Raw genomic sequence first — 26968 nt, 5'->3', positions numbered from 1 at the left:
CCTGTATTGTTCTAATGAACAGTACCGACACACGCTCTTCAAAAGCGTTGACAGGTGTATACAAGTTCAGCACCTTCACAATCTGGACAGAAAAGAAGAAATGATGAAAGAGTGTGTGTGTCAGGGGTATTATAAACTGAAACTAAAACTTTTCATTACTTCAAATCAAATCAAATAAAAAAACAAAATAAAATATAATTTTTTTTATTTCAGCTCACTACCAAGGCAACATTTTTAATTTAGCTAAATTTGCTGTACTAAAATAACTATTGAAATAAAAAATTATAAAAACTATACAGACAAAAATACAAAAATGACTAAAAAAATGACAAAAACAACATAACTATAATATTATAAGATTCAGACATAGTCCTGTATCTGGTGTGTTTTTTCCCCTTATTTTGGAAACATTACCACACTAAAACATGAAAAAAACATGAAATAACATTTTGGTTGATAATGTAAATCATAATTGTTTAAATTTAAATAGTCATGAACACTGCACTGAAATAGCTAAATATGTAAATAAATACTTTTATCTGTTTTTTTTTTAATACAAAAATATTGCCTCAAGGGACATTAAAAAGCTTTGCATATTTGTGAAATGCTCTATAAAAGAACATTTGAAAATTTTTATTTTTGAAATTATTGTAATGTGTGTATTTTTTATTTTTTTTAATAATGAGTGACTACAGTAAGCAGGCCATTATGTTTGGTCATGGGCGAGTGACATTAGCAGGCCTGAAACATTATAAATTGTCTGTTTCAAATAATTAATACTAGATGGTATGAAATCTACTTACACAAATAAAATGGTAAACATGGAAAATGAATTAAGTGGTCTGTGACGGATAAAACCAGATCATGATCATTTGAAGTGCAGTCTGGGGTGTGTGTTACCTGTGCTGTAGAGAGGCCGTTACACATGGAGCAGATGGCCTCAGCATCCTCATCCGTCTTCTTCTTGACCTGCAGTAGTTGTGCGGCCTGAATCAACGGCTCCAGCGTCTCTTTCGCGCCACATGTCATGAGGTTCTTATCTCTCAGCCACTCCTCCAGCTGACTCACGTTATACCTGAACACATACAAACATAAACCCTTGTACTGGAGATAAGATGACTGGAAATTAAATTAAATTAAATTACTTTTACTCGTTTATAAATCTCTAAATTGCCTAGGACCTAAATACATTGGAGATATGCTCACTGAATATAAACCTAACAAACCACTCAGATCATTAGGATCGAGTCAGTTAGAAATACCAAGGGTTCACACAAAACAAGGGGAGTCTGCTTTTAGCTATTATGCCGCCCGCAGTTGGAACCAGCTTCCAGAAGAGATCAGATGTGCTAAAACATTAGCCACTTTTAAATCCAGACTCAAAACTCATCTGTTTAGCTGTGCATTTGTTGAATGAGCACTGTGCTACGTCCGAACTGATTGCACTATGTATAATCACTTTCTATTCTTAAATGTTTTAAATTCTTTTAAAATCAATTTTTAAATCACTTTGTTTTTATTGTTGTGATTTTTATTATTTTTAATCTCTTATTATTTTTAATGACTATTTCACTTCCTTTTATGTAAAGCACTTTGAATTACCATTGTGTATGAAATGTGCTATATAAATAAACTTGCCTTGCCTTGCCTTGGAAATAAACTAAAATATGGCTGACAACTGAATCCTGATCTAACTGTACATACAATGTAATCTACCAAAAGATTGGGGTCAGTAAGATTTTTAGTTTTGAAAGAAGTCGCTTATGCCCACCAAGGTGGTAAAAATATTGTAAAACAGTAATAACTGTGAAATATTATTACAATTTAAAATAACTGTTTTGTATTATAATATATTTAAATATGTAATTTATTCCTATGATGGCAATGCTGATTTGCTACTCAAGAAACATTTCTTATCACTACTGAAAACAGATAAATAGAAAGTTTAAAAAGAACAGCATTTATATGAAATATAATTTTTTTTGTAGCAATGTAAAAGTCTACACCATAACTTTTGAGTGATTTAATGCATCTTTACTTCATCTCATTTGGATCTTTAGACACTGGTCAATAATAATATTAGCTATGTTTCCATCCACCTATTTTTATGCGCATTTTGGAATATCGCATAAAAAAATGCTGGATGGAAACGCCAAGATGCGCATTAATTCTAAAAATGCGCATAAAAAAAAACTTATGCGCACATTTGATTGGGATAAACTTTTTATCCGATAAGAAAAAATGCGCATAAACTTCGTGGAAGCACATTTACTGAATAAATTCCTCCATGCGCATCGAAAAAGTCATGTGACTTTGCGCTATGAGACGGGATAACTTGACTAACCAGCGGACCGATCTCGTTCACAGCATCTATATGTTGTTATGGTCATTCTGAAATGGCTGAGCAAAATATAATTATCTTACACGACTGTTCCCAAACAGCAGCATCCACCTCCGAAAGCAATGACCACATTTATTGTGTTTCGTCTGCTCGCTCTGAGGCGCAAGTAATTTATCATATATGAAAATTACTATATTCAGTGGCTTCTCCTAGTTTTCTTAGTGCCAGGTTACCAGGAAGATTTTGTTCTCTTTGACTCGTTGGATGGAAACGGTGCTTTATTCGAAAATGTTTTATGCGATATTCCGGTTTTGCGCGCAAGTTTAATTAGAATCTTTCGATGGAAACAGCTATTGTCTGGCTTTACACAATTTCTAGGCATCAGCATGCTGAGGCTTTTATTAGTCCTGTTTACAAAGTACTAGGTTAGTCAAATGAGAGTTTCTGAGAAAGAACTAGTGGCTCTGCCAAAGTTAATAGGACAGGAAATACTATTTAATATTCACAATTCCTTTTTTTGTAAGAATTTCTAATGTAAGAAATAATTCAAAATATAGTTTAGATTAATTTAAACTTCATTAATATTCTACATATCACTATTTTTATTTAATTTGTAATTTTCTCATTTTTATTGTAATTTATCGGAATAAAATGTTAATATTTATTTTAATATTTTAAAATAGGATGTTCAATTGCATTATTTTTCACAATTATTTTCAAGAATTATGAAGAATTATTGGTATTGACTACTATAATTTACAATGACAACCCTATTCGGTTACAATTGTATTTACCTGGTCTGCATATATTTTGCACTGCTTTATCTGCACACACCTGATCTGCATGCCCTTGCTCCAGGAGCACATGTCTTTACGCAGCAGCAGGTTGTTGAGGGTGACGGCGCCGATGATGTAGAACTGCTGCTTGACCACCTGTTTGATGAGCTCCGGGTCGGTTCCGTGGTGACACATGATGGAGTGGAAGGAGTTGAGCTGCCGGATGATGGAGTCCAATGTGTATGTCCCCTCATCAGCGATACTGGACGTCCTCTTACGGAGACCCGTGGGCTTCACCCCGGACACGCCCTGGATGGTTTCATGTTCCAGCATGCCAGAGACTGCAGAGAGCAACAGACAGAGGGATAAATACACAGGGAGAGAGAAACAGATCGATAGATAGGCACGCAGGGTTCACATGCTCACCGATCATGGGCTGCAGGATGTTCTCCATACACTTGATGAGCTGCTGGTAGATCTGAATGGCCAGATCACTCAGAACCTGCCGGTACTCGGCCAGGTCAAAGTTGGAGAGACAGTGATCGTTCTGTTTAGGAGTGTTATGCTTCATGAATTGCTGGAGAGAGAGAAGGACAAAGTGTTGATTCTGTTTGAAAAACACTGGAGACAGAGAGAAACCGTGGCCAAGTATACAATGAAGAGAAATAGGTCATCACTGGGTAATGTACAGGATTCCCACAGTTTTCAATGACTTTTCCCCAGACACTTCCAGCTGTTCAAATTATAATCTGCTTAAAATTATGTGCAACTATTTTATTTTTTTGGACACAATCTTTGTGAATATAAAATTATTCTATCCATGGCTTTAGAATATTTTACCAGCTACAAATAGCTTTTTGTGAATATAATCGCTATTAGATAATAAAAATCTCCTTACATTAAAAGCAGGAGCTTAAAATAACACAAACAAAAGCATCTCTTGACTATATTCACTAACAAGTAACATAACTTACGCTGGTTTGGTTAAAAATAGCTGAGAGCGAAAATGTTCCCCATGCAAATTTCTCTCACATTCAAATTGATCACATGAATTCACCACGCAAACCAACAGAAAGCTGCTTGGTTTAAAGGGGCCCTCAGTGTGCAAAGGAAATTTTTCAGTCAGTTTTTTGACTAAAATTTAGTCATATTAGTCAGCTGATTTTGTTTTTTTTTTGTTTTAATTTAGTTAATTTAGTTGACTTAATATCATAAGTAGCCTACTATATTCTACTGTTTAGTTATACTGTAAGGCATCAATTGAGCATTTCTCTAAAATTCCCAAACTCATTATATACTCCAGGAGATAAAATCAGTTAGCCTTTTAATATGAATGATATTAAGTATTGATTGTGCAATATAGACATAAATACAACTGTTGTGACATAAATAAATACATAAAAAAACACTTTGCATAAAGAAACACAAAAATGGTCTTGTTTTCAATAAAAGACTAGAGGTTATATATGCATTATTTACAACAACTTGCAAATAACATTCTTCATTCTTTCATGTTTGTGTGTATAACTCAAGTATAGATTCATCCTTATTAAATCTACAAAAGTTATTCAGTAAATAGCAGTGAGTGATTCTCTCTTTTTCTTTTGATGTTTAATTAACATTAAGGACACAAACAGCAGCAGGTTTATTAGGCTGCATTCACTTTAAGACCTAATACAAGGATCTAATATACACATCTGATGTTCTCTGAACTGTTCGCATTCACTTAAGACATAATTGACTGTATTTGCATGAATGCTTACTAAAAGGAACATTTTGACAATTTTGTGTTTATTTGTCCATTCAAGTGTGATAAGACATGAAAGTGAACTCAATTCTGTACACGTACGCTGTCTGAGAGGTGGCTTTCCATGAGCGTGCTTCGGGTGTGAGCACTCAGAAAACCGGACCAAATTGTAATGCTTTTGCAAAAATGTTGTTGACAAAAAACTGATGAAAATTATTTATCAATGAAATTGACACTGTCTCTGTGAGCTGTTCTTTATATATTTCTATGATTTTGACAAAATACAATGGTCCTTTTTTGCCTGAAATATCGCTAACTGCACGTTTATGGCTCACTGTCAACCCTCTAAAGTTCAGCTTCTAGAACCTTTGCAGGGTATGTACATGGGCAGAATGAGAAAGACAGGACATGTATGTCTAAGGTGTGATATCTCACCTCGTCGCCACTGTACTGTTTCAGGCAGTGCAGGAAACGGCATGTATTGGACAACCAGAAGGAAACAGTCTCAAAGTCATCACCTCTTTTCTGTAGAAAAACAAAACAGTAATGAGAAAGGAAGATATTTTGCCTTTTAAGACTATTATAAAGACACAGCTGTGTTAAGTTATAACATTTTAAACGTGAATGGTTTGTGAGAGTGTACTGAGACCTTGAGTATCTTCTTGATGCTGTTGATGACAGAGGTGAGTAGAGATCGGACTTTCTGATCATCATTAATGTAGTCGGCATGACGCAGACACATGAAGAGGATGTATGCTGGCAGACCTGGTATCAGATTCACTGCCACTCCACGAGGCTTCAGCTCTGACAAAAAGCACATATGCACAAGCCAGAGTTACAGTCTGTTTTTCATTTATTTTTTTTATTAGTAAGGTCTTATTAGAACGGAACCAGGAATTGGGTAAATTGGGATCAAACTAATTAAATCATTATTTTTACAGTTGTAAGTCTATGTGTCTTACCAAGTATGAGGTTTTTGACCAGTTTGAGTTCATCCTCTTTCTTGTATTCCAGCATTCCCTGGAAATCTTTTTCCCTGCGTGGAATGTTCACTGGATGAACAGGCTCATCGGCCGTCTGTCCTGGAGACACATCCATCTGGCCACCTACAATACAAAGAAAAACATCAACATTTAAATGTAAATTTAAAAAGTGATTTCTGAAGAGTCTCTAAACACAGCCTGTGACACGCACCTTCCAGGTCATTGATCTTCTTTGCGAAGACTTTGAGCTGTTTCTTCAGTTTGCGGACGGTCTTGTCCTGTTTCTCCAGTTGCTCCATAAGATCCTGTCACCACCGAGACAGACATCATCATCAGACAATCACAGCAACACTATGACAAATGAGTCTCAAATAAAGGGTTTATTTTAGAGAATCGGGACAAAGCAGGTCAACCGAGCATCTTTAAGCTCTGCAACAATCTGAAGATATCAGTCTGAAGTCTTTCATCTGTCCATGCAACTCATTAAACAGAGAGGAAAAATAGAGAAAAAGTAACAAAGATGGGAGGATCTCACAAAGGAAAGTCACATTCCTCCAAGCATTTTTTTTTTTTGGTCGGGGTGACAGTTTTTTGTGAGATTCACCCGGTTATTGAGAGAGAAACATTAAAAAATGTGCTGATTCACACTGCTGTGGGTTAAACACACAGTTAGAGTTCAACGCAGCTCAGATTCGGTGCAACACACACTAGTGCCAGTTAGTTTTCTGATGCATGCGCACACACACACTCGTACACACACGATCCTACATACAACCATCCTGCGTAACATGCTGATTCTGTAGGCTTTATACTCCTTTGGATCATCAGAGTGAAGCTCCTGTGAATGAAACATCTCCACATCAGATGAGCCCTCAAACACTTGGTGCAGGTGCACAGTACAGCACTCAGACTAAAACCACACTCCACGGTTTCATGAGTGAGTAAATCTGAAATCATTTATTTAGAATCACACAAAACAAAAGGGTGAGCAGCAGGATTTCTGAACTGTCTTTCCAATGCAAATACCGCTTTTGATGCTCATATAGACTCGCAGTGAAAAAAGGCATCTGGACATGACCCAAAATTACATTTATAGTCTACAGCCCAATAACATGTATAATATATATATATATATATATATGCATGCTATAACATCTGTAGTTTGTTCAGACCCATCCTTCTCATAATTAAAGGCACCATTTATTTTCTGTGTTTATGTTGTTCTATTGAAACAGGATATAGACCAGTTCAGTGTTTGCAAACAGTGATGACGTTTTTGTGTGGGCGGAGCCTATCTGGTGGCAGAAAACAACAGTTTTCATGTAGCGGTCTATGGAAGCCGTGGAATAAAAGGTAAATTTGAGTTTATATTTCAAAATTCTGACTTTATTTTCGCAATTCCGAGATTATATCTCACAATTCTAATAAGGAAAAACAGTGTGTCATTCACTCTTTTCCCCTTGGCTCAGAATATGAGTTTATATCCTTCTGTCGTTTTTTCTCGGAATTGTGCTATTGTTAAGTTAAATCTAGTTATAAAGTCCAAACTAGGAGATATAAACTTGCATTTGCGCGAAAAAAAAAAGTCAGAATTGTGAGATTAAATAGGTAAATGTTATGTAAAATGTTAATAGTAATAGGTTTAAATAGTATTTCTTGCTGTAACTGTAGGGCTAATACAATGTGTCCCCTATGAACTGTATATATGAATATTATATAGACTTATTTATTAAATCAAATTTATGCTTTAAAAGTAGCAATCATAGCAGTTTTCATCCATAGTCTGTCTGTTTCAACATCTGCGTTTATCTTAAAATGGAGTCTTTGATGACAGTATTCTATAAAAATTATTTGCATTCCGATTCTGACATCCAAAGGCACAAAAATATTTGATCACTTATTCCATGGATTTGTTACCAGTGTTTTTCTGCCACCACAATGCACGCGCAGCTGCAAGTGATGTTAACTGTGACGTCTACTTCAAATTGGTCTATTGGAGTGTGATTTATATAAGTGCTTGCCCTTTATTTAAAAAATAAATAAATAAAAAATATTGCCATCTATGATTTGCTACTTGCTATTCGGTGGCAGGTGTTATGGGGTGGGGGGATTCTCATTCTAGTATATATATATATATATATATATATATATATATATATATATATAAATCAGGATTCTGTGTATGCAAATTTAACCAATGTCTGCATTATTTGCATTATTGTCTCATTTATAATTTGTCAATCAATAAATCTGAGCCCAGACAAATTAATCGCTATATGTAACGGTCCTGCTGCTGTATTGCAGCGTGTTCCATCATAAAATGAGCAGGGATGGCATCAACCACAATTGGACAAAAAATGTACAGGTTATTCTATTCCTAAAGCCCGCTCACACCAAGAATTATAAGTATAACGATAACTATATTAGCATACACACCAACAAACGGTAACATTCTTCTTATAAGCGCAAGCTGCCGATATAAATGCTCAAGCTCTTTAAAATTGGAAGGATTCTAATCAATGTTTTTATCGGTTGTCAGCTGGAAAAAAGCTCTGAAAGTGATTACCATGATATTGCTCCTTTATGCCATGTTCTTTATAGTGCGGACTTCACTATTCTCATAGAATTATTTAATTAGTTTTAATTAATTATTAAAACTTTATTGTTATAGTTATTGTTCTTAGTGTGAAAGGGTCTGTCGCTTTAATAAATAATTGTTGGGTTTCACGGCAAAACACCCCAAAGTGCCTCAAATGTCACCATTAAAAAAAACAAACAAACAACAAATTCAGTTTTTACGGGCCACAAAAAAATCAGATCAGTGTAATCATAATGAGACCGTGTCAAAATAATATATCTTCAATTATTTTGTTTAAATGAATATTTTTTGAATATCTGCTAAAGATTAGTTTTGTCAACTTATAGGAGATCACTCAAATCTAACATGCAGGGACTAAAGGTCACAATACTACATTTATCATATCACAGGGTCTCGAGCCGTCACCAGAAATTAAGAAAATAAACCATTTTAGATTGTGAGGAGCTTTTTGCTGGCACCCAACATTCATAAACTCATTGGGCCCTATTTTAACGATCTAAGCGCATGGTCTAAAGCGCACGGCGCAGGTGCACTTAGGGCGTTTCCGAATCCACTTTTGCTAGTATAACGACGGGAAAAACGGTCGGTGCTCCCGGCGCATGGTCTAAAAGGGTTGTCCCTATTCTCTAAATGAGTAATGGGTGTGTTTTTAGGCATAACGTGCAATAAACCAATCAGAGTCTCGTCTCCCATTCCCTTTAAGAGCGAGTTGCGCTCGTGCCATGGCGGATTCGCTATTTAAACAGTGTAATTTTAAGGCGCACAGACTAAACGTGTCTCCAGAGATCAAACGGATCTGCTCATGCGCGAGCAAATAGGTAGGCTAATTCTGATACACGCAATGACTATCCATTATGACATGCATGACATTTTTATATTTATGTAGCCAGAACAATAATATTCTTTTACACTGTAATCCTTTAATTTTTAATATTTGGCATGTTTGTGTGATGCTGCGCGTCCCTGTGTGTGATAAGCAAAGTGAACGCGCGTTGTGGACCAGCCCAGAGGCGCATTTTCTACTAACACGCTCTTTAAATAACAAAAAAAAAATGATTGCGTTTAGACTAGGTTTGAGTTGGTCTATGGTGCAGTCTATTTTCAGTTCCTCAAAATAGCAACGCGCCAACAATGCACCTGAACACACCTTGTTTTTAGACCAGCACGCCCATGGGCACACAAATGGGCGCAAATGCATTTGCTATTTAAACAACGCAAAACTGTGTCGGGCTGAAACTAGCAAAAACACTTGCGCTGCGCCTTGCGCCGGGTGTATGATAGGGCCCATTCTGTATAGGGAAGTGGTTCTCAACCTTTTTCTACATTTGACCACATTAAGGACCAAGAGCAAGGTTGCATATAATTTCATCTTGAAAATTACTGATTAATAATTAATAACTAATAATGACATTAATAATGAAAAATAGGCAATAACACTACTCTAATAATCAACTGACATTTATGGGACACCTAATGCTGTTGAAGGGAAAAGGAAAGCATGTAGGTTGAGAACCATGGGTATAGGAAGGTGTTAGTGGAGTGTTTGTACTGACCAGGTTCTCGTTGGTGAGGCGCGTGATCTCGTGCTGTAGACTGGCCTCGATTCGGGCCTCTGGAGGAAGCTGCAGGTTCTGAGCTAACAGCTGCTGCTGACGGTTATTATCCTCTTTAACACTCTGCAATTCTCCACGCAAAACCTCCACCTCGTTGTCATGAGACCGACGCTGAGCCTGCAACTGGGACTCCAACAACCTACACAGACAGAGACAGCAAATAACCAGAAATACAGTTCTTCATTAGAAGAGCTTTTGATTCTTTTTTGAGTTTTCTGTTGTGAGGCGTTAAAGGAACAGTTCATCCAAATAGAAAATGCTGTCAATATTTACTAAGGATCGTCATATTGTAAGGACAATTTCCAAAGATTTTTATGCTGCTTTTATGCAGCATTTCCACACAATGATATTACACCATAAAAAATAGAACATGCAATCTGTGTGCTATATTCCAGGTCATCTGAAGTCATATAACAGACAGCTTTGGCTGAGGATCAAATTGAGATTGTTATTCACTGTTAATCTTCTAAAATATTGACTTCTAAAATATTGTGCTGATCAGTGTAATTTTAGTATCTTTAAGATATTATTATAGTTTTTTATTTTATCTTATATTGCATATTTTTATTTTAAATTTAAAGTTTTAGTAATTTTGTTGTGCTTCTGTCATTTTTGAATATTTTTTATTTTCAGTTTTAATTATGTTAGTACATCAAGTTAAATTAAAATAAGTAAAGTTTAGTAATATGTAAATAAATAACTAAATAAATTAGGGCTGTCAATCGATTAAAATATTTAATCTCGATTAATCGCATGATTGTCATGAGACTGATTAACCGCAACTTAAATCGCACATTTTTATTTGTTCTAAATGTACCTTAAATTAATACTTTTCAAGTTTTTAATACTCTAATCAACATGGGCATGGACAAATATGGATGCTTTATGCAAATGTATGTTTATAATTATCGAAACCATAGTCAGCATGAAGACTAGACATGTTTAAAGGTCATAGATGTTTTTCAAAGAACTTGTTCATGTCTATTAGACACATGAAAAAAGAAATTCCTGGTTCCCTTTACTTCTCTTTCTTTGCACTGAGCAATTTACTAACACAAACCTGTTTACATTTGTGCATGACAGGGCAGCTCACTTCTTCTGAACACAAAATGAACATTTATTATTTATTATTACATTTGTTTGCCTCTCTGTGCCCACATACTGTATTTTGATGCAGCTAAATTCTCAATAAAACTGTTTTCATTGATATATTTTACGGATTCTGTTGTCAGACAACGGAACAAATATGAAATAGTGATTGAAACGCGACCCATTAAGACTAGGCTACATAACCAGCTCTCCTTTCCAAGATGTTAATCTGCACAAAAATCCTGATTTATAATCTAGCTATCATCTGTATCATCACAATAGCTGTGCTGTGATTTTGGCTATACTTGCATGTAAAATTAGAGAAGCAACATAATATCTGTGTTTAACTGAAAGCGCTGCTCCTCTCCGCAGCTCGCTGAACAATGCAGACGCACAGAGAGAGAAAGATGTGTGCGTGCGCTGGGACAGCAAGACCTCGCGCTCGTGCGGCAGTCTCAGAAACTAAATAAGGTTTGGGCAAACCCTAAAGATTTGTCGCTAGGCGCTTTTTTGAAGGGTAAAAAGTCGCTAAAGGGGTCTGAAAAGTTGCAAAGTTGGCAACACTGTGCATCTCCATTTCTCCAACTACGGGCTAGGCCACAGGTCAAACAGAAAATGCACGCTGCGTTAATCGTGCGTTAATAAAATTAGTGCCGTTAAAATGAATTTGCGTTAACGTGTTATTAACTTTGACAGCCCTAAAATAAATGCATGCATACATACATAAATGTTTATATTTTATTTCAGTGAATAACTATTTCGACCTGGTTCTAACACAAAGCTACTCAATGACTTCAGGCGATTTGGGATATCACACGGTTGTACAGACTAGTTTTGTAGTGTTTGATATTGTGATTTTGTCATAACGGTTTGGAAGAACATTATTCTTGACATTCAGAACAAGATGTTAGCCATAAATAATGGCCAGATTTGTATTTTTGAGTGAACTATTCCCAACTAAGGCTGATAAATCTGCCCATTGTTTCTTGCAGTGCAGCAGTATTCACCTTTATTTATAATTCCTTTATGGCAGTTGTGACTACATGCTGTTTTAAAATAAGAGTTTCCCTATTTCATTTTGGTTAGTCCAGTATTAACACTATACAAAGACTTCTTTCTTGCACATTTGATACCATGAAGCACTACCCATATGTTAAGAAGAGCAATCTGCAGGCACTAGTAAGTATCACACATTTCTACATGCTCTCATCTCTCTGCTCTTTAACCTGTTAGTTTCCTTTAACCCTTCATAAACCAGCCACAGTTCTCCATCCTCATTCAGCTTATGGTAGTCAGGGAATGGGGATCTGATGGGGTGGAACAAAAAAAAAAAAAGGAAATGGTAAGAATGAAAAAAACAAACACAAAGGAAAACAAAAAGTGACAAACTTTGATGTGAGTAGCATTAAGTGGATAATTTTTACAGTTTGGTTAAAAGGATTGTTCACCCAATATGGAATATATGTGAAAGTATGTGAGAAACAGAACACAATATAAGAAATGCAATTTAGATTTGAGAGCTACTGTATGGAAAAGGTAAATATTTACAATTAATAATTAACAGCTCAAATCTGTTAATTACATAGAACTATTTTATGGCTACAATAAACTTAGTTTTTACCTTTTATATCTTTAAACAGAGTCAATTTTACCCATTTAAAATTTTGTCTAACCAGATCTCATTATTATTTATTTTGTACAGAATACAACACATGTACATTTTTGTAAGTTTGGATATGAGCTGAAATGTACAAAATGGACGCGGACAGCATCTAAAACAAAGTATTTTTATATGCAGCTTTATAAGCATTAAAATGTGTAAAATTCCTTTAATTTTTAAATAAACATATTTGTACAGTTATACTTCACTATTATATATATTTTTTTATATACCACAGTTTAAAAACTACTGCTTCAAAACATTCTCCTTTGTGTTCCAGTAGACCAAATAAAGTTGTCTGTGATTGGAATGACATTAAGATGAGCAAATGATGACAGAATTTTCATTTTTGGGTGAACTATTCTTTTGGGTGATTATTAATATGGATTATTCTGATTAAATGACATATTTATGAAAAAACAAACAACCAGCTAATTAAAGAATTAAGTAAAACAGCAGAAAGATGAAATGCAAACAGAATAAAAGATGAAGATAAAATAATGATGACAAACAAGACTGCAAATGTAGCAAACATTAAAAATGTAAAAACGCAATTAGTTTGTCATCTGTTCATTTGCTTTAATTACTGTAGCTATTTGTCCACTGCATTATGAGTAATAAACGACATCTACTGCAGTCAGCCAGAAGCCACATGTAGGTTCATTCATCCATCACATTGAGTCACATGACCAAGCGTTGTTGTCGCAGCCTGTTAAAAACTGCAAAGCCATCACCTAAAGTAATCTAATAGGCCAAATTTGTTGTTCTGCATCTATTTGGCAGGGTCAATAAAGCCAAACTCTCAGTACTCTTGCTCAAATTTTTGAGAAGGCGGCATGGCATAATCTCAGCCTCAGACACTTGCCCACAGACCACCACCATAGTACTGACAATCTGATGCATAATGCACACAAAACTGTAATTTTTTTTTTTTACCTTTGGACAGACAAAAAATCTGATCAAAATGACATCACACAATGCGATTTTGCGGGCTTGTTCTGTAGAAGTGTTTGCAAAAACTGCTGCACTGTTATATTGCCATGCTGTAATCTATTTCAAATAAACTTTCCTAAAATGTCTTCCTGACTAAGAGGGTGGTGCCTGGCAATAATAAGCTGCAAAGTGGACCAGACTTTATGCTGATAGCCAAAAGTCTGGCTATGTGAGATAATCCATTCATATTAGAGTTTTTGCCTGGTATTGGGCTTTTTCTGTATGTTTTCTCATCTATGTATGGGCTCTGGAATGAGGCTGATTTGCTGCTCTGCTCTGAGCTGCACACACATGCAGTGAGAGCGGCCCATCATGCCCGTCCATCTGTTACCTCAACCTGCTCACAAGTTCGTTCACTTCAGTCGGTCTGCGTGTAAACCTGGGTGATCTGCGCAGGACAGAGATGAGCCATCAACAGACAGACAGACACAGACAGACAGAGGGCTGATCCAAACAGGTAGGTAGGGTAGGTTAAACACACAGGCTTGTGAAAGGATTGTGAGAGTGATACGTCATCATTTCCTTGGTTGCAGATAGATGTGACACTACTGGGTCTGTGCGAGAAACTGCAAAGAATTTAACCAGCAGCAAATATTAAAACAAAGATTCATTGCAGAACAGAGGTTCTCAAACTGAGAGGCATTATTCCGCATAACCATATTTTATATCCTTTAACACAACTAGTGCAACTTGCTTTTAATAAGGAGAAAATTAGGAATTTAAGGAGGGAAAACGCTTTAATCAATAGTTAATAGTGAATATGTGTTCCCTATGTGTTGTGATTTTGTCATAACGGTTTGGAAGAACATTATTCTTGACATTCAGAACAAGATGTTACCCATAACTAATGGCCACATTTTTATTTTTCTTGAGTTCTTTCACTTTTCAAGTATTATACCATTATTACATGGTTATGTAATATTCTCTACCATTCAAAGGTTTAGGGTCAGTAAGGTTCTCTTTCTTTTATTAATTAATTAATTTTATAAAAAAAAAAAAAAAAAAAAAAAGAAATTAATACTTTTATTCAAAATATTAAAAATGTAAGCAAATTCATTAAGGAAAACATTTATAAAGTTACATAATTTTCTTTTACCAGAACTTTTCATAGAATTAAAACAATATGCGACCCTGGACCACAAAACCAGTCATAAGGGTCAATTTTCATCAAAGGATCATCTGAAATCTGTATAAATAAGCTTTCCATTGATGTATGGTTTGTTAGGATAGGATAATATTTGGCCGAGATACAACAATTTAAATATCTGGAATCTGAGGGTGCAAAAAAAAAAAAAAAAAAATTTCCTTGACTTTTAAAAAAAAAATCTTAGACCAAACTTCTGAAAGGTAGTGTATAAAACATTTCAAGATTGAATTTCTAACACAAATAAATATATTGTGACATATGAGAAGCTTTAGCTTTCTGGGGGATGCAAGTTTAAGAACCTCTGTTGTAAAAAAGATGGGTGACAGAGGACATCACACACATACAGAATGAGTAGATCCCAGATGAGGGACACATTCAGTAGATTCAGCAGTAGATTTCATGTTTTGTGATTCAGCATGTGATTGGCTGACAGTGAAAGAAATGTAAAGAGAAGTAATATACCTGTTGGTCTCTTTAAGGCCCATGTAGGCCTGGGAGATCTCCTTGGCATCAGTCAGCTTCTGCACATCCTCAATGTACGGCAAAGGCTCAGTCATGGTCCCCTAAACACACACACGAGGTTCACATTCACAAGTTATAAATCACAGCATCCATCGACTAACTTTGAATTTTATTAGATATTTAAGCATCAGACACCACACAAGACCTGGTTCTAAGTATAGCACTTCACTTTTAAACAAACTTTGAATTTTGTTTAAAAATTGGTCGTGCATTAAAACTGTAAAGTTAACATTTGCACACATACAGTACATGACAACAGATGACATGCTTTATACTATTTTAAACTAAAGGATTAGTTCACTTCCAGAATAAAAATTTCCTGATAATTTACTCACCCCCATGTCCCCAAAGAAATTAAGGTTTTTGAGGAAAACATTCCAGGATTTTTCTCCATATAGTGGACTTCAATGGTGATCAATGGGTTGAAGGTCCAAATGGCAGTTTCAATGCAGCTTCAAAGGGCTCTACGTGATCCCTGCCAGGGACTGAGGGTCTTATCTAGTGAAACAATCTGACTTTTTCTAAAAAAAAACATAAATGCTCGTCTTGCACAAGCTCTGCAATGCGTATGCGCGACATTCATGCATTACATAATCACACTGGAAAGGATCACGCGTGATTAGTTTTTCATCTGTGTACTTTGCTTCGAAAAGGTAGGGTAGGGCGAAAACCTCATTATCTCATTTTCTCTAACTTCAAAATCGTCCAACATTGTTGTTTTACCATTTTTTTTAGTAAAGGGCGTTTCACATTTTTTGCATGTTCACTTTGTAAACATTGGACCGTGACCTTTCCAATGTGACTATGTAATGTGTGAGGTCCAGCTAGTGCAAGACGAGCATTTGTGGTTAAAAAGTATATACATTTTTTTTCTTTTTATAAGACCCTTACTCCTCGTCTGGGATTGTGTAGAGACCTTTGAAGCTGCACTGAAATTGCACTTTGGACCTTCATCCCGTTAATCCCCATTGTAGTCCACTATATGGAGAAAAATCCTGGAATGTTTTCCTCAAAAACCTTAATTTCTTTTTGACTGAAGAAAAAAAGACATGAACAGCTTGGATGACATGGGAGTGAATAAATTATCAAGGACATTTTTATTCTGGAAGTGAACTAATCTTTTAAGAGCATCTTGGCAAGTATGTTTCAAAGTAACTTCTTCAACGCATTTTAGAGGCCAGAACAGAGGTGAAGTGAAATGAGTGTTATGCTGTCTGACAACATACCTTCTCATCCTGATATGAGTGCAACATAGGACAAAAGGAGAAATTAAGTTACAGATGTTAACAAGACTTATGAAGAGAATAATGTTAGTAACAGATACTGTATTAATGCACTAAAGGTGCATAATACACTGAGGTGTCCAAATGTTTAGAAGCATCTGGAAATCCTGATATATTTTATGTAAGAATGAAAGGTTTAGTTTCTGACCTTGTGTTGCATGGCCTCTTTCTGACTGACGAGTTGAGAGCGCAGGATGAGCACCTCCTCCTTCCGCACCTCCAGCTCCTCGTTGGAGGCGTTCAGCTGATCCAGCAGGACCGTGTACGCAGGAGAACCCGGCGCTCCAGAACCGGCCTCAGCGCCGCCTCTCAGAGACTGACGCATCTCATTCAAATCATGTTTGAGCTTCTTGTTCTCTGACTCCAACTCCTGACGCTGAATAAAAGAAAGAGAGAGATTTATATACGGCTTTATTTTCCTCATCATTTATCTAGCTTTGTGATAGAAGGCAAACTTCTAGGTGTTTCAACACCTGTGAGCTTGGAGAGAGTTCAGTGAGTTTCATGAAGAATTTTGCAAGCAAAAAAGCAACCATTGCTTTTCAAACAACACAATCAATTCTAAAGACTGCAAACTGAAGTGGTTTGCCATAATGCAGAAAAAAAAAATGAAACAGAAGACAGTGTGTGTGTTTACCTTGAGAGATTCATATTCCAGCTCAGCACCACGAGCTTTCTTATGTTCCTCATCATCCTGGTCAATAAAAAAAACACATTATCAGTAACACAGTATATATAAATACATATATATATATATACACACACACACACACACACACACACACACACACACACACACATATATACATATATATATATATATATATATATACATACATACATACATACATACATACATACATACATACATACATACATACATACATACATACATACATAGTGGGTACGGAAAGTATTCAGACCCCCTTACATTTTTCACTCTTTGTTATATTGCAGCCATTTGCTAAAATCATTTAAGTTCATTTTTTTCCTCATTAATGTACACACAGCACCCCATGTTGACAGAAAAACACAGAATTGTTGACATTTTTGCAGATTTAGTAAAACTGAAATATCACATGGTCCTAAGTATTCAGACCCTTTGCTGTGACACTCATATATTTAACTCAGGTGCTGTCCATTTCTTCTGATCATCCTTGAGATGGTTCTACACCTTCATTTGAGTCCAGCTGTGTTTGATTATACTGATTGGACTTGATTAGGAAAGCCACACACCTGTCTATATAAGACCTTACAGCTCACAGTGCATGTCAGAGCAAATGAGAATCATGAGGTCAAAGGAACTGCCTGAAGAGCTCAGAGACAGAATTGTGGCAAGGCACAGATCTGGCCAAGGTTACTAAAAAATTTCTGCTGCACTTAAGGTTCCTAAGAGCACAGTGGCCTCCATAATCCTTAAATGGAAGACGTTTGGGACGACCAGAACCCTTCCTAGAGCTGGCCGTCCGGCCAAACTGAGCTATCGGGGGAGAAGAGCCTTGGTGAGAGAGGTAAAGAAGAACCCAAAGATCACTGTGGCTGAGCTCCAGAGATGCAGTTGGGAGATGGGAGAAAGTCATAGAAAGTCAACCATCACTGCAGCCCTCCACCAGTCAGGGCTTTATGGCAGAGTGGCCCGACGGAAGCCTCTCCTCAGTGCAAGACACATGAAAGCCCGCATGGAGTTTGCTAAAAAACACCTGAAGGACTCCAAGATGGTGAGAAATAAGATTCTCTGGTCTGATGAGACCAAGATAGAACTTTTTGGCCTTAATTCTAAGCGGTATGTGTGGAGAAAACCAGGCACTGTTCATCACCTGTCCAATACAGTCCCAACAGTGAAGCATGGTGGTGGCAGCATCATGCTGTGGGGGTGTTTTTCAGCTGCAGGGACAGGACGACTGGTTGCAATCGAGGGAAAGATGAATGCGGCCAAGTACAGGGATATCCTGGACGAAAACCTTCTCCAGAGTGCTCAGGACATCAGACTGGGCTGAAGGTTTACCTTCCAACAAGACAATGACCCTAAGCACACAGCTAAAATAACGAAGGAGTGGCTTCACAACAACTCCGTGACTGTTCTTGAATGGCCCAGCCAGAGCCCTGACTTAAACCCAATTGAGCATCTCTGGAGAGACCTAAAATGGCTGTCCACCAACGTTTACCATCCAACCTGACAGAACTGGAGAGGATCTGCAAGGAGGAATGGCAGAGGATCCCCAAATCCAGGTGTGAAAAACTAGTTGCATCTTTCCCAAAAAGACTCATGGCTGTATTAGATCAAAAGGGTACTTCCACTAAATACTGAGCAAAGGGTCTGAATATTTAGGACCATGTGATATTTCAGTTTTTCTTTTTTAATAAATCTGCAAAAATGTCAACAATTCTGTGTTTTTCTGTCAATATGGGGTGCTGTGTGTACATTAATGAGGGGAAAAAATGAACTTAAATGATTTTAGCAAATGGCTGCAATATAACAAAGAGTGAAAAATTTAAGGGGGTCTGAATACTTTCCGTACCCACTGTATTTATACACACACACAGTATATACTGTATGCGTAAAAATAAATTTGTTTTTGGTAAATTTCTGGCATTCACTGCTTCTTTTTTTCACATTTAAAAAAAAAAAATAAAATAAAATTGTGTCTAGAATTTAAGTAAATATGACAAAATCTCTTTTTAGGATGTCCTTAAAAAAATCAATGGTCTTTTAGTATTTGGGTTATGGAGAGTCGTTATATTTAACTTAAAATAAAACAGATGGTACATCCTCATTTAAAAAGTAAATACTGTAAATGTAAATATGTGTGTATGTGTGTGTGTGTGTGTGTGTGTGTGTGTGTGTGTGTGTGTGTGTATATGTGTACCCTAGCTCTAGCCCGCTGAAACTGCTCTTCTCTCCGATCGAGTTCGTTCTGCAGTGACTGTTTTTCTTGCTCTAGCTCGGATACTCTCTTCTGCAGCTTTAGGAACAGGGACATGTCCAGTATCCCCTTGGAAACGTCCTGAAGATAGAATAAAACACATCCATAGTTACACATGCAGTATATGCTATTTTATGTTACTTTTATCTGTATGATCTTTGAAAAAGCCAAAACTCAAAGAAGTGGAATTTAAACTCTATCATAAACATAGATACAGTAATGTGAATGATCTTAACGATATTCCACATTCTGCTCTCACCTCCCCTCCGCGGGTCCCTTCCTCGGACTCGGCAAACTCTGAATTGTAGGTACATTCTGATTCGTTGCTGCTGTGTGTGGAGTCTGTGCGCCTGTGACCAGGTTTTGGAACATTCTAGAAAAAAAAAACACACTAGTTGAGTAGTCATTCAGAAAACTCACCAATTAGTTGAAAGCACTGAAGATTTGCAAGTGTGTACTTACTACAGTGAGTGTGATCTCCTCTTTCAAATCGTCGTATTTCTCCTCTAGTCGGAGGTGTTCGGTAAGAAGGTTCTGGTAGCGAGAGCGTTCCTCGTTTAAATCGTTTTCTAACTGCTGGGTTTCCTCCTTCAGAGCCCTCTGCATTTTGTCTACAAGACACACACATACATATTATATATACACCATTGACACACATTCCCATAGAGCAGTCAACCAATATTGAATTACTTAATCATCTGACTCATAATGTTAACATTGTAACAGGACAGGAACGAGCAAAACATGACATACAATGTTTATAAAGGATTTGGATTTGTTTTTCTGTTTAAGTTCTGAGTAGATCTAGGAATAGTCAGAATATCATCAGACTGGGCAGTATATTTACAATATACTCCACTGTTGTTTTAATATTATTAATACAGTGAATTTTGTGACAATTTAAACATGCCGTTTATTCGGCTTTAAATATTTCAAAAGACTGAGAAGTTTCACGCCAGCTCCTCTTGTCTGAAGAAGCGAGTATGAAAATGGTGAGAGATATTGTAATAGATATTTTAACAACAATGTGTGCATTTGTTCTCACGTATCATTTTATGTGCTTGAAAATGTTTTAGTATACATTTTCATAGTTATTTGTTGTTTATTGCTATATTGGTGCATTTAAATGATAACGAACATAATTAAATATTCTTCCAAAAATATCAGATAATTCTATTTTGTGTTAATTTATTGAAAAACAGTGAGTTGTAAACATGACATTGATATATAATTTTACATAAAAAGGTAAAAACAACAACAACAACCTCTAAGCCTAATAGAACGACTGAAATTTTTGCACAGTTTTACCTGTCCACTGCTGGCTCTGTTCTTGGATCAGTCGGTTCAGGTCGTTTTTCTCGTTCTTCAGCAGGTGGTTTTGCTCCTTTAGTTCTGAGATCATCTGTTACAAACATTTCACAAACATAATCAGCATGGCATCTTAATCTAATGGTTATATTAAAAAATAAACTACATTGTTTATGTCACAGATGCTTGTATTGACCCAAGAACATAGTTTTAACTGCTGAGAAATATATATTTACTCAACACATACCCAGTACTGTGTTTATTGTGGCTCCGCGAATCGTTCTAGTCCTCTACCACCCTAAAACTACAACTACTTCTAACATTTAAGCTGAGCTCTAGTCTCTATCTCTCTCACCTGTGTCAATGAACAGATCTCTTCTCTTCCCAGGTTTAAAGCAGTGTGCAGGTGTCTCTAATCCCTGAATATGGAGACACAGAGTATATCTGTGTCTTTAGAGGGCTTTACAATCTAGAAGGACTGTCTAAAAGCAGTGGAGTGAAGGTAACCTATGGATCTAACTTTACTTTTTTGGGGGATCTGCTGTGGAACTGGAATTTGCTAATGTATGCCACATGATTAGTGAGGTTTTGTATGAACACAACACACATTTTAACACACAGTTACTGTAAATAAATGGTTCATTTATATACGAGTTGTACACTAATAATTTGGAAAGTAAGACATTTTTAACAGGTTCTTAGAAATTATTCTGTTAAAGGGTCATATGATGCGATTTCTTGTGTTCCTTTTCTTTAGTGTGTTATGTAGCTGTTTGTACATGTATACGATCTGCAGAGTTAGAAAGCTCAAAGTCTCCCACAAAAGGATTTATTCTATCTAAAAGAGAAGGCTGATCCAAACCGGGCTGAAACGCCTTATTAAAACACGCCCCCCCCACATGTCTATGTCACGATGTGGAAATATTTGCGTAATGCTGCCCAAATGTTCATGCAAAGAAAGAAGGCGTGGTTTCAGTAACCGCAGGAGTGTAGATGCAGCAATGTCATGGAGACGCTGTGTTTCTATGCAAACGCACTTTATTTGGCCTTATGAAAGTAGAAGCAATTAGGAATCATTGTTAAGATTTGTTTACAACAGAACAGCACAACCCAAATGTTCGAATTTGGGCAACACATTTTATGGAAGACAGTTTCGTCAACCTAGGAGAGTACAAGGCTGGCTACGCACGAGGGTTATTCCTAAAAAAAAAAAAAAGGATCAATGCTATGAAAATCTGGCGCTTCTGAATCAGTGACTGTAAGTATGTTTTGTTATTAGTTTAAGTATTTGCTATTGACTGTTCAAATGTGAAGTTTTGCGCAGTGTAGAGTAACGCGTTGTGTGTGTGTGTGTGTGTATGTGAGTGAGAGAGAGAGAAAGAGAGAGAGAGGGTCACATCACAGTGGAGTCAGCTGTCTTAACCGGCTTGTGTACTGCAAATACACAGGAGCATCATCACGTGTCTGTCACGTGACTCTGTTCCTCTCTCAGGCTTGAACTGATGGTAAAACTAAGGACATCATCCCTTTATATTTACTTTGAAAGCTGAAGCTCGCGATTATTATAAGGGGCATTAGATTTCGGACGCACGCTTGTGGTGATTGGCCAATCACAATGCTCTGGGTCAGCTGGCCAATCAGAGCAGACTGTGCTTGTCGGAAGGAGGGGCTTTGTAGAAAGCAACGCGTTTGAGAGAGGCGGGACATAGAGGATATACAATAATGTACAGTATTTGAAAAATAATGTGTTTTTTGAACATTAAAGCATGTCAACATATTCTGTTACACCAAATGCACAAAATAATGATCTTTAAAATAGCATCATATGACCCCTTTAAACTAATTTTCAAATGTTTTGCAAATTAGTATGGGAGAACTTTGGGACATTAGAACCATGAATGTAGAGTGGAAAATTTAATTAATCACTTTTTTTGATTCAGTCAATATGAGCCATTCAAATGAACTGACCAATTAAACACTACTTAGTAAAGAATCAGTTTTATGAGTCAGTTCACTGAAATGAACCATTCAAATGAACCCTCTTCAAAGGAACACCACTGGGAGATGACTCAAATGCATCAGTGAATCAGTTTCCTGTCCAAATGAATTGCCTTCTTAGGAACATAACTTGGTGACGATTCAATGAATCAATGAATCTGTTCATTTTTAGTTTTTTCCAAATGACACAAATAAACTGATTTGTGAATCGCCCTCAACTTTTTGTAAAGTGCTTTGTGAAGTCCGCAACAGTGCAGGCACATCACATCTGCACACAACTACATATCTAACTAACAGCACCTTTTCCATCTCGTCCTGGTAGGTTTGTGCCCAGTCCTCGATGGCTTTCTTCTCCTTTTGTGTGTTCTGCAGGTCTTTGCGCAGTCGCTCCACCTCCTCCAGAAGAGATGTCACTTTGTTGGCGTTGTTTTTGGCGTCCTCTTCTGCCCCTCGCAGACGTGTCACTTCCACACGCAGACGCTCGGACTCTGTAGCATGGCTGATCTCTAGACTGTTCAAACGCTCGCTGAGAACACGGTTCTCCTTGTTCTAAAGTCAAAGCAAAACAGAACATCATTTAATTGTATTTAACCCTATAAAGCCTAGGGTATCATACTGTATTTCATACAACAGTTACTAAGGCCTATATATTATCAACAGGATCAAAACCTTCTGGAAAGTAAACTTTTATATTTTTAGCAATATTTCAAGATGAACATTTCCTAGACAGAAGAAAGTTATTTGTAAAAAATAAGTAAAAACTGCAGAGCTTTGTTCACAAAACTAAGCACACACATACAGTATTTACTGATATTTAACTTGTTCACAAAACTTTAAATATCATCTTACTAAGACATATTGCATATTTTGCCCAGTTTTGGCCTCTAAATAAAATGTAAGTGTTTTTTTCCTCCTCATGTGTGAGCTATATGTTCACAGTATATTATACTATGCAAGCCATAAAAGCCTGATGTAGCAAAACATAAAACACACATGCAAATACAAAACAAAACACATGTTTTTTTAATGTATATATTAAATAAATATACAATATGTATATAAAGGATTTTTTAGACTTAAGAATTATTTTTGGGAATTTGAGCTATTTTATTTGAACTTGAGTTAAATATTTATTTCTCGTTTTTATTTGTTGTTTTGCATTTTTCAAAATCAGTTTAAATACAATTTTGAATCCAACGTCCAGATAAAATTACTTTTCAATGTGGATTCAGACTTTTGACCCCCACTGTACAACACCTTTGAATTTACATTGCACCTACATAATTACTCTTTTTCTTTAGAATCATATACTGAGAGCTACAAACATATACACAAAGATTCTGCACAGGGAAGCCAAGATCTAGCTGATGTGATCATGTCCTGCTTACAGATTCTGACTCATTCTAAAGGAACTAAAACAACAAGAATCAAGTTAACACTGCGTGCTTGCAACCTGTTTCTCTTCCATAACCTGATGTATTTTCGACTGAATAATGATAGTCAATGAAAAATCAAGGGTGGGATTTGACTGTGAAAAGTAGTATTGACATGACAGCTGGCTGGATGGAACGAAAATGAGAAGTAAGATGGAATCAGCCAGAAAGGAAATTTGTTTCATAGGCAGAGCAAGCTATCACATTTTATTAACGATAATGAATGCAATTTTTTTGTAAGAATAACGTGCATATATGTGCACAAGAAGACCAGGAATGTCCATTATGATTTCATAATGACTAAACTTTTTAACGAGGCACAACAAGCCACAGCATCTTAGTGTTAAGTGTGGTACCTGTTCGTCTATCCTGCGCTGCAGTTGCATGATCTTGTTCTCCATGCCGATGTTGAGTTTCTTGAAGTGTTCCACCGAACGTGCTTCAATCTTGAGTTTCTTGAGTTCTTGCTTGGCTCGCATGCGGCGGATGCAGCACTGCAGGTAAACGATGGCCGTGAGCGACCGCTTGTACCACTGCCGCGCCAACCAGCCTCGGACCATCTTCTGAATGATGATGGCCTTATGCTCACGCAGAAGCTAAACAAACACACAACAGCACATGATGAACAGGAAAAAAACAGAATGCAATGCAATGCAAAGTAGAAATCAGTGTCCTCAAATCGCTTTTTTCTCTCACACCTTCTGCCTTTTTAATTTGCAGATATTACACATCCTGCCGTGATAATCCACTGCTGATCAACAGAGCTCTGACGGCAGGAAAAGAGAGGAGAGAGACAGTAAGAGTAATAATACAGCCGCAGCTGCTGTGGTCCATCAGTGGGACAGTCCCTACACTGGAACAACCTGCTCCCTGTGAGCAGGACCAATCACGTGACCAAAAACACAGGGAAGGACACATGAGGTCATCACAACACTGTTACTTCATCCTCTTCCAGAGACTTTAAAAACTCCAACCAGTGACTAGCAAGCTAGCCAAATACTAGGATGGAGCAGAAATAAAGGAAAAATCCTCAGAATGAGACGTAATTGCTACTTTCATGGTTTACTTCGTACTGTCTAAAGGCAGATTCTCTTCACATCCCAATAGTCTCTAGAGCGGAGTAAAACACACACACACAAAAAAAATACAAAATAATAATAATTCAGTGGTTTTAGACTTTTGGCAGCCAATAATTCATTAAAAAAAAATCTCTCAACATTTAAAAACACATTGTGGTCGGCACTGTTCATTTCTTTGCCTTTTTTTAAAGACCACAACAATACATTTTATAGAAAAACAGTCACTCTATATTACATTTTTTTTATCATATTATTGGTATTTACCGTTAATGTTTTATATTACTTGTTCATTCTGTTTACTATTATAAGCTGAAGAAACAAATGTACAGTTTTAAATTTGGAGACACAAATGTACAGGTTTTTGTCATACTAATCTGAAAATGACAACTGAAATAGAAAATTTGAAAAGAATTATTTAGAATTATTCATTAGAAATACAAATATTTTGGAATCTTTACTGTCACCTTTAAACAATTGAATGCTACCTTGCTGAATGAAATTATTATTACTTTTGAATGGTAGTGTAAAAAAAAATAAAAATCAGTCACTTAGAAACACTCTGTGTTTAGACCACTCCGACTGCACCTTTAACACCATTCAGTTCTCTAGGGGTGCAGTTAGCAGCTTTCACTGGTCATGTGTCTCATGCCTGAAATAATTCACTTGTTTCCAGTGTGTTAATTATAAACCACCCTGCCAGCATCATATTTTACCCTGACATATGTAACCCGTGTCAGTGTTTGTTTAAATGTTAAGATCAGAACTAAATTGGAAATACAAAAAAGATGCATGTAAAAATGCAATAATGGGACTACTAGAGCAGTGTTTGTGAGTTGTGTGTTTGTGACTGCTGCAAATATATTTATAAATGTGAGAAGAGTGTATTAGTATGTCTGGTTTCCTCCTCACCGCTTTGTACAGCTGTCTGGCCATGTACGCCCTGAGGATGCACTGCATGACCAGAGCGGCAGCCTGCTTGCGTTTGTAATACTTTCTCTGGACATACATGCGCTGGTACTTCTGAATGATGATCGCAGCACGTGTGCGACGCAGGAATTTCGCAAGACTGTGGGGAAAGAAGAACAACTCAGAGGTTACTACTTGTGCATTTTCTCAAAGTTTGGTTCCGGAAATAAAAATCCCTTTAATTTTCTCAGAAATTGATTTTTAACGATAACTTACAAACCCTGAAAAGGTGAATATACTATGTGAGCGCCAAGGTTCACATTATTTCAACCTGTTTTTCAAAAGAATCATGTCTAACAGAGTAATTCTTAGTGAAAAACTACATTACCCAAGACTCTGCAAAACTACATTACCCACGATTCCACCATTTAGAGAGATGCCATGAGCAAATCGAGCCAAAAGAAAGATCAGCTACTTTAATATTTGTGTATATGCATATTTAGCAAAACTCTAATAATATATTATATCTATTTACATAATCGACATCTCCCATTTTGTTGCTGTTTG

The 26968-nt window shown here is 36.5% G+C and overlaps 1 protein-coding gene across 6 annotated transcripts in view; it reads right to left on the bottom strand.

Moving 5' to 3' along the window:
* myo5aa (myosin VAa) overlaps positions 1–26968 on the bottom strand; it is an 87613-nt gene that overhangs the window by 3934 nt on the left and 56711 nt on the right. Inside the window, exons 20-41 of one of the 6 annotated variants that reach the window (XM_058750836.1) lie at positions 26405–26561; positions 24773–25012; positions 23284–23532; positions 20986–21079; positions 20140–20288; positions 19937–20050; positions 19621–19758; positions 17391–17447; positions 16902–17129; positions 15411–15511; positions 14133–14189; positions 12375–12455; positions 10000–10198; positions 6620–6685; positions 6059–6152; positions 5827–5970; positions 5514–5668; positions 5300–5389; positions 3544–3694; positions 3176–3458; positions 901–1075; positions 2–82 (exon numbers count right to left, since the gene is read on the bottom strand). In XM_058750836.1, coding sequence (XP_058606819.1) covers positions 2–82; positions 901–1075; positions 3176–3458; positions 3544–3694; positions 5300–5389; positions 5514–5668; positions 5827–5970; positions 6059–6152; positions 6620–6685; positions 10000–10198; positions 12375–12455; positions 14133–14189; positions 15411–15511; positions 16902–17129; positions 17391–17447; positions 19621–19758; positions 19937–20050; positions 20140–20288; positions 20986–21079; positions 23284–23532; positions 24773–25012; positions 26405–26561 — 3103 coding nt within the window. The remainder of the gene's footprint in view (position 1; positions 83–900; positions 1076–3175; positions 3459–3543; positions 3695–5299; positions 5390–5513; positions 5669–5826; positions 5971–6058; positions 6153–6619; positions 6686–9999; positions 10199–12374; positions 12456–14132; positions 14190–15410; positions 15512–16901; positions 17130–17390; positions 17448–19620; positions 19759–19936; positions 20051–20139; positions 20289–20985; positions 21080–23283; positions 23533–24772; positions 25013–26404; positions 26562–26968) is intronic. The other 5 variants (XM_058750838.1, XM_058750837.1, XM_058750839.1 and 2 more) reach the window with 5 other exon arrangements.

The sequence above is a fragment of the Onychostoma macrolepis genome, chromosome 18, assembly GCF_012432095.1.
Source record: "Onychostoma macrolepis isolate SWU-2019 chromosome 18, ASM1243209v1, whole genome shotgun sequence".
In the NCBI taxonomy this organism is placed as follows: Eukaryota; Metazoa; Chordata; class Actinopteri; order Cypriniformes; family Cyprinidae; genus Onychostoma; species Onychostoma macrolepis.
The sequence above is the reverse complement of the archived record's forward strand: the minus strand, read 5'-3'. Positions and strand labels throughout refer to the sequence as shown.